Source organism: Oncorhynchus masou, chromosome 32, assembly GCF_036934945.1.
Source record: "Oncorhynchus masou masou isolate Uvic2021 chromosome 32, UVic_Omas_1.1, whole genome shotgun sequence".
Classification (NCBI taxonomy): Eukaryota; Metazoa; Chordata; class Actinopteri; order Salmoniformes; family Salmonidae; genus Oncorhynchus; species Oncorhynchus masou.
The window spans coordinates 12,041,539-12,050,711 of record NC_088243.1 but is presented as its reverse complement, the minus strand read 5'-3'; the positions used below and the strand labels follow the sequence as shown (position 1 = coordinate 12,050,711).

Sequence of the window (9,173 nt, the reverse complement as noted above, 5' to 3'; positions counted from 1 at the left end):
GATTGCTAGTCCCATTGTTTATAATCCTTTTGCATTCATAGAGACATTCATGGGATTTTAGAATCCTCTTGTCCTAACCTGTATATCTGACCTGTCTGCATTATTAACAATTTCATAGTGTATTATTTCACCAAACACAATTGGTCTGTAACCGAAAGTAATTTGCATTTGTGGAAAATATTGCACCGCTGAACTTTGACTAAAGTATATGACTAAAGTAATGTTTAGCTTTTGATGTACAGAAACATCAGAATAAATGGTACAAACTGTTACATAACATAACTTGTATGAGCCTACATTGTTTAGGGAATAGAGAAAATACCTGTCTTTCAAATTGAATGAACTGCCATTGGCCACAACAAATAGGGAGAAAAGGAATAACACCTACCTTAACGTTTTTCTTTTGTTGTTGAGGATTTACTCGGTAATATTATATGTTATTATATATTTGTCTGAGCACCCAATCTCCCCAAAATGTTCAAATTTTCTCACAGTAATTACACTATTAATTATTGTGAGAAAATAACGGTATTATTTTTTATATAACAAAGATCATCTTTAAGATGTAAAACAAATGTGCATTCTATCAAAACTCCAGTGCTTAGTGACAGCTCCATTTGTACAGTAAGATGACATCTCTCTCGGGGTCACATGACACTCTCCTTACAGTAAAATACCAATATGGCAGAAGCGGTGGGTCTTGCGCGGTAACTAAAGCAACATAACACAGGAGCACACTGTCAAATTCAACACTAATCAGTACAAGACCGCAGCGATGAGGGAGAGACAGAAGAAAAAGAAGGGAAGGACATGGGCAGAAGCTGCTAAAACGGTATTTACTCTCGTTCTATTCAACGTTTGTTGTGCTTGTTTTCCCTTCGCTCCTACTAGTACAACTGTGTTTATGAGTTCATGACCCACTGGTGCAGACGAAATGTTGCTTATGCAATGCAAGGCCTTCTTGTCGGCTCGATAAGCACTGGAAGTCCATCACGATTTGCTTGATAGTCTTGTGGCTTCATTTACAGCAAATAGCTATATCAATGTGTCCATGTAGTTTACAATTGTAGATTGGAAATTGCGAAGAGACATAATTCTTGTTTCGACCGCATACCTACGTATTATTGCGAAAATAACGTGTCTTGCGCTGTAAAGTAAACACCAAAGTGTTGCGCTAGCGTAGAGCTAGCCAGTTAGCAAGCTATGTTAGCTCTGAAATTCAATTTGACAGCTTGTTCAGAATTAATAAAATATATTGAAACATGCCCGTTGTCAAGTGTCCAAGTTAGATCTCCAGCTTAGCTCTAATCGCCCTATGTTGGTGGACACAAGCTCTAATGTTGAATAATGACCGATGAAAGACAGCTAGCATGGTAGCCAGCATTGCTAAGCTACAGTAGTTGGCTAGCTAGTAACTTAACTATAGCTAGCTAGCTAACGTTAGTACATCAGTAGTGTTTATAAACAATTTATAAAGGTGTTTTAGCTACCTGGTCACTGTATTGGCCATTCAGTAATAGTAAAATGCTTAGCTATAGCTACATGTATTAGCAATTCATTGCTGTTACATTGTATGCAAAACACACTGACACCCACTATATATACAAAAGTATGTGGACACCCATGCATTCGGTTATTTCAACCCCACCCGTTGCTGACAGGTGTATAAAATCGAGCACAACGCCATGAAATCTCCATAGACAAACATTGGCAGTAGAATGTCCTTACTGAAGAGCTTAGTGACTTTCAAAGTGGTATCATAGGATGCCACCTTTCCAACAAGTCAGTTTGTCAAATTTCTCCCCTGCTAGAGCTGCCCCGGTCAACTGTAAGTGCTGTTATTGTGAAGTGGAAACGTCTAGGAGCAATAACGGCTCAGTTGTGAAGTGGTAGGCCACACAAGCTCACAGAACGGGACCGCCGAGTGCTGAAGCACATAGCGTGTAAAAATCATCTGGCCTCGGTTGCAACACTCACGAACGAGTTCCAAACTGCCTCTGGAAGCAATGTCAGAACAAGAACTGTTCATCAGGAGCCTAAGATCACCATTCGCAATGCCAGGCATCAGCTGGAGTGGTGTAAAGCTCGTCGCCATTGGACTCTGGAGCAGTGGAAATGCGTTTTCTGGAATGATGAATCAGGCTTCACCATCTGGGTTTGGTGGATGCCAGTAGAATGCTACCTGCCCCAATGCATAGTGCCAACTGTAAAGTTTGGTGGATGAGGATTAAAGGTCTGGGGCTGTTTTTCATGGATCATGAATTATCATGGATTATTTCCAGTGAAGGGAAATCTTATCGCTGCAGCATACAATGACATTCTAGACGATTCTGTACTTCCAACTTTGTGGCAACCGTTCGGGGAAGGCCCTTTTCAGCTGTGCACAAAGCAAAGTCCATACAGAAATGGTTCAGTGGTTCAATGGTTCTTCCCCAGATCAGTGGGGAAGACCTTTACTGGCCTGCACAGAGCCCTGACCTCAACCACATCAAACACCTTTGGGATGAATTGGAACGCCGACTGTGAGCCAGACCTAATCGCCCAACATCAGTGCCCGACCTCACTAATGCTCTTGTGGCTGATTGGAAGCAAGTCCCCTAGCACTGTTCCAACATCTAGTGGAAAGCCTTCCCAGAAAAGTGGAGGCTGTTATAGCAGTGAAGGGGGGACCAACTCCATATTAATGTCCATGATTTTGGAATGAGATGTTCAACGAGCGGGTGTCCACATACTCTTGGTCATGTAGTGTAGCTACTTCTACTAGCTAGTTGTCTGGAAACCCGACGTTGAATTGGATTGAATTCTACATTGGGCAGAAATTTGTGTTTCAACCATTAAAGTTTCCTTTCATGACCTCTATGTTTAATAAAATGATATTTTAAAGTACTTTATTGGTTGTCCTTGCTGTTGGTCCTTTTGCTGGTAGGAATGTGAGACAATATCAACAAGAAAGTATGATTACATGAACTTTATGTAATTATACTTTCCTGTGGATTCCTTTTCTCACATTCCAACCCCCCCCCCAAAAGAACCAACCGCACCGACAACCGGTAAAGTGCTTTTAAAATATAATTTTATTCAACACGTTGGCATGTAGATGTCATGAAAGGACACTTTCCTGATTCAAACACTCATTTCTGCTGACATACAATTCAATGCAATTCAACGTCTGGTTTCCAGGCTACTTGCTCGGTAGCTGACATGACTACTATTCATATGAAAATCTTTGTGACATCTCATGGCTATGATGGTGGTGGGTGGTGTGATGATCGTGCTTAGTCTTTCTCTTCTTACACACATACACACACACAAAGGAAGTGAATCATGTTTTGATGAGGTCATTTAGCTCTGTCTTATTCCCAGCAAGACATCTATTCTCTTGACACTGGGCAAAGGCATGCAGTACATAGCTACATCATTGGGCGGGAGTTGTCGACAGGCTCAGTCCCAGAGGTTGACTTTCTTGTCTAAATCAACCACACCACTAATGACTTAAAAACTCAGGGGTCGTATCTGAAGGAGTGCTTATCTAGAATCAGGCCCTCCCTCTCTGCCTAATCTTATTCCTTGAGATCTAAAAGGCTAAACTGATTTTAAATCAGTGCTTGTATTCATAGTCAGAGCTATAACATGACAGCAGCGAAACTATAGAACAGCTCAGTAGAAGCTTGCTCATTTGGGCATGCTGTAGCATTTTTCATTTGACCTCATACATACGTCAGAGCAATTTCATACTCCTAGGTACAACTATAGAATCGTGGGTTGATGATAATGTGTCGTAACACCGTAAGCAATGTGAATACTAGGACAGGTGGAAGTATGTTGTTGTCTATAGGCTAGATGTTGTTTACATTCCTCAAGTGGTTTTAAGCATGTATTACACTGCAATCCATTGACAGATTTTGTGCTGTATTTTTTCAGGTATTAGAAAAGTACCCGAACACACCCATGAGCCACAAAGAGATCCTACAGGTGATCCAGAGGGAGAGACTGAAAGAGATCAGGTAAATGAACCAGTTCTCATGTTTTCTATGTGTTCTCAAAGGGAAAGTACCTTAGACTACTTCTTAGACGCCTTCTTTAGCTTCCTTTAGTCCCCATCTCTGTTTGGACTTCAGTTTTGATACACAGGATCGGGGCCCCGTATTCATAAAGTGTATTGAGTACGAGTGCTGATTCAGTTTTGTTCTTTTAGATCACAATGAGTAAGATTACATGATCCTAGATAAGCATTCCTACTCTGAGACGTTTTATGAATAATTTCCTATTGTATGATTGATTGCTCATGTTCTTTCTCTTTTTATGTTCCTTTTCTTGTTGGTAATTATTACATTCACATAATTCTAATTATTTAATTTCTTTTTTTGTTGAATTTTTCTTTCATTCTTGTCATCCAGAAGGTAAGAGAAAGCTAGTTGTGCCCAACCCCGTCCCTTGACAAACTCACTAAAATGTTGTTTTATTTTTCCTATTGCATGTTATTTGCAACTTGTAACAACAACTTGTAACAACAAGTTTCAGCATGGCATTACGAACATGTTATTGAATGTTATTTACAACTTGTAACAACCAAGTTTCAGCATGGCATTACGAACATGTTATTGAATGTTATTTACAACTTGTAACAACCAAGTTTCAGCATTGCATTACGAACATGTTATTGAATGTTATTTACAACTTGTAACAACCAAGTTTCAGCATGGCATTACGAACATGTTATTGAATGTTATTTACAACTTGTAACAACCAAGTTTCAGCATGGCATTACGAACATGTTATTGAATGTTATTTACAACTTGTAACAACCAAGTTTCAGCATGGCATTACGAACATGTTATTGAATGTTATTTACAACTTGTAACAACCAAGTTTCAGCATGGCATTACGAACATGTTATTGTATGTTATTTACAACTTGTAACAACCAAGTTTCAGCATGGCATTACGAACATGTTATTGAATGTTATTTACAACTTGTAACAACCAAGTTTCAGCATGGCATTACGAACATGTTATTGAATGTTATTTACAACTTGTAACAACCAAGTTTCAGCATGGCATTACGAACATGTTATTGAATGTTATTTACAACTTGTAACAACCAAGTTTCAGCATGGCATTACGAACATGTTATTGAATGTTATTTACAACTTGTAACAACCAAGTTTCAGCATGGCATTACGAACATGTTATTGAATGTTATTTACAACTTGTAACAACCAAGTTTCAGCATGGCATTACGAACATGTTATTGAATGTTATTTACAACTTGTAACAACCAAGTTTCAGCATGGCATTACGAACATGTTATTGCATGTTATTTACAACTTGTAACAACCAAGTTTCAGCATGGCATTACGAACATGTTATTGAATGTTATTTACAACTTGTAACAACCAAGTTTCAGCATGGCATTACGAACATGTTATTGCATGTTATTTACAACTTGTAACAACCAAGTTTCAGCATGGCATTACGAACATGTTATTGCATGTTATTTACAACTTGTAACAACCAAGTTTCAGCATGGCATTACGAACATGTTATTGAATGTTATTTACAACTTGTAACAACCAAGTTTCAGCATGGCATTACGAACATGTTATTGAATGTTATTTACAACTTGTAACAACCAAGTTTCAGCATGGCATTACGAACATGTTATTGAATGTTATTTACAACTTGTAACAACCAAGTTTCAGCATGGCATTACGAACATGTTATTGCATGTTAGGTATTTTTATTTCAGCCAACACAGCCTAATAATTTCATCAGTTGCTGTTATACTCAGAATACAGTACATTGGTGCTTGATTCACACTATAGGGCCAAACTGAGCCAGGCCAAGCCGAGCTGTACTGGGTTGACCTGCTTGGCCTGGCTATGGTTCCACCATAGTTGCTGAAACTATGCTGAAAGGGCAATGTGAAATCAAAAGGTCAGAGCGAGCACGGTACAGTTCAAGTCATCTCTTTATTGTGAATCAGGCATTACTGTCTCCTCCCTCCGGTGGCCAGTCAGCTGTCTGCTTCATTGAGTGTAACTGGCTTCCCTTTTCCCCTGTTGCCTAGTGGTACTTCCCCGCTGGCATGTCTTAATGCTATGCTCCACACCAACTCTCGCAGTGAAGAAGGGATCTTTTACAAAGTACCTGGACGAATGGGGGTCTACACACTGAAGGTCAGATTGTAATTTCTATGAATCAAACGCATGTAACAAATGAATGACGACAAGTGAGATTGACATAGAGTTTTCAGATATGCCTGAGATTTTTTACTAATAGTCAGTGCTACATTGTAAAAAATTATATGTTAAAATCATTTATGACAACACTGCTTCCCTTTGGAAGGACATTTGAAAATTAGAGCAACATTATGACTCACACAGCGAGCTTATCAGACAATTAGACATTCACATGAATCATTGTTCATTGCTCTGAATGTTAGGAGGCACTCAAAGCAGTCCGTGTTATGGGAGTGTGTACTATCTTATGGTGGTGTGTACTGTATATACACGTATATATATATATACTGTACTGTTGAAGTCGGAAGTTTACATACACTTAGGTTGGAGTCATTCATTAAAGTGGCTTATGTACAGTTGAAGTCGCAAGTTTACATACGCCTTAGCCAAATACATTAAAACTGAGTTTTTCACAATTCCTGACATTTAATCCATGTTAAAATTTCCTGTCTTAAGTCAGTTAAGATCACCACTTTATTTTAAGAATGTGAAATGTCAGAATAATAGTAGAGAGAATTATTTATTTCAGCTTTTATTTCTTTCATCACATTCCCAGTGGGTCAGAAGTTTACATACACTCAATTAGTATTTGGTAGCATTGCCTTTAAATTGTTTAACTTGGGTCAAACGTTTCAGGTAGCCTTCCACAAGCTCCCCACAATAAGTTGGGTGAATTTTGGCCAATTCCTCCTGACAGAGCTGGTGTAACTGAGTCAGGTTTGTAGGCCTCCTTGCTCACACACACTTTTTCAGTTCTGCCCACACATTTTCTATAGGATTGAGGTCAGGGCTTTGTAATGGCCACTCCAATACCTTGACTTTGTTGTCCTTAAGCCATTTTGCCACAACTTTGGAAGAATGCTTGGGGTCATTGTCCATATGGAAGACCCATCTGTGACCAAGCTTTACTTCCTGACTGATGTCTTGAGATTTTGCTTCAATATATCTACATAATTTTCCTACCTTATGATGCCATCTATTTTGTGAAGTGCACCAGTCCCTCCTGTAGCAAAGCACCCCCACAACATGATGCTGCCACCCTCGTGCTTCATGGTTGGGATGGTGTTCTTCGGCTTGCAAGCCTCTCCCTTTTTCCTGCAAACTTAACGATGGTCATGATGGCCAAACAGTTCTATTTTTGTTTCATCAGACTAGAGGACATTTCTCCAAAAAGTATGATCTTTGTCCCCATATGCAGTTGCAAACCTTCGTCTGGCTTTTTTTTATGGCGGTTTTGGAGCAGTGTCTTCTTCCTTGCTGAGCTGCCTTTCAGGTTATGTCGATATAGGACTCGTTTTACTGTGGATATCGATACTTTTGTACCTGTTTCCTCCAGCATCTTCACAAGGTCCTTTGCTGTTGTTCTGGGATTGATTTGCACTTTTTGCACCAAAGTACGTTCATCTCTAGGAGACAGAATACGTCTCCTTCCTGAGCGGTATGACGGCTGCGTGGTCCCATGGTGTTTATACTTGCATACTATTGTTTGTACAGATGAACGTGGTACTTTCAGGCATTTGGAAATTGCTCCCAAGGATGAACCAGACTTGTGGAGGTCTACAAAAAAACAATTCTGAGGTCTTGGCTGATTTCTTTTGATTTTTCAATGATGTCAAGCAAAGAGGCACTGAGTTTGAAGGTAGGCCTTGAAATACATCCACAGGTACACCTCCAATTGACTCAAGTGATGTCAATTAGCCTATCAGAAGCTTTTTAAGCCAGGACATAATTTTCTGGAATTTTCCAAGCAGTTAAAAGGCACAGTCAACTTAGTGCATGTAAACCTCTGACCCACTGGAATTGTGATACAGTGAATTATAAGTGAAATAATCTGTCTGTAAACAATTGTTCAGAGAAATTACTTGTGGCAAAATGGCAGACGTCCTAACCGACTTGCTAAAACTATAGTTTGTTAACAAGAAATTTGTGGAGTGGTTTTACGAGTTTTAATGACTCCAACCTATGTGTATGTAAACTTCTGACTTCAACTGTATATGTGTATGTTGTGTGTCTGTGAATAGAAGGACATTGGGGACGTGGTGAAGGAACTGTCTGAGGAGGGGTCGGAGGTGAATGAGCTGTCTGAGGGGTCAGAGGAGCTGTCTGAGGAGGGGTCGGAGGTGAAGGAGCTGTCTGAGGAGGGGTCGGAGGAGGGCGGTAGTGATAATCAGTCTGATTCCCAGAGAAGCACAGAGAACAACAACTACAACGCTAACAACCAGGAGGGCAGGAGGGGACGGTGGAGGAGGAGAGGTACGCTACCACGTCACAATATATTTACAACATCACTCTTTTTAATGAGGCAATGGGGAGGAGGAGAGTTAGGATATACAGATAACTGACAAAACAAAGGAAACACCAACATACAGTTGGGCCAACACGAGCTAGAACAGCTTCAATGCACTTTGGCATAGATTATACTGTACAGGTTCCTGGAATTCCATTGGAGGGATGCGACAATATTCTTCCATGAGAAATTCCATAATTAGGTGTTTTGTTGATGGTGGTGGAAAACGCTGTCTCAGGCACAGCTCCAGAATCTGGTGACTGAGATGGAAATGGCATATTGTTTAAATTGTTTTCATGTTCATCAAACTATTCTGTGACCACTCGTGTCCTCTGGAACGGGGCATGGTCATCCTATGGGGGCATAGCCTGCCCCAGAGAGGAAGAGACGAAGCGAGAGGTTTTACTCCACCAAAAATCTGTCCATGAAAAGAAGCCCACGAAATGAAGAGTCTTTGTATGGAGGTGCTGTCACAGATGCAATTTTTTCTTTTAAAAATAATTCAATTTCAACCTTTATTTAACCAGGTAGGCCAGTTGAGAACAAGTGCAACACAGAGTTACACATAGGATAAACAAAAGTACTGTCAATAACACAATAGAAAAATGTACATACAGTGTGTGTAAATGGAGTAATGAGGTAAGG

The 9,173-nt window shown here is 39.8% G+C and overlaps 1 protein-coding gene across 1 annotated transcript in view; it reads left to right on the top strand.

Annotated features, from left to right (window-relative positions):
* Positions 1-566: 566 nt before the first annotated feature.
* Positions 567-9,173, top strand: part of asxl2 (ASXL transcriptional regulator 2) — a 30,478-nt gene continuing 21,871 nt past the window's right edge. The window contains 4 exon segments of the mRNA XM_064953307.1: positions 567-832; positions 3,922-4,004; positions 6,070-6,178; positions 8,263-8,494. Coding sequence (XP_064809379.1) covers positions 776-832; positions 3,922-4,004; positions 6,070-6,178; positions 8,263-8,494 — 481 coding nt within the window. The 5' untranslated portion in view covers positions 567-775.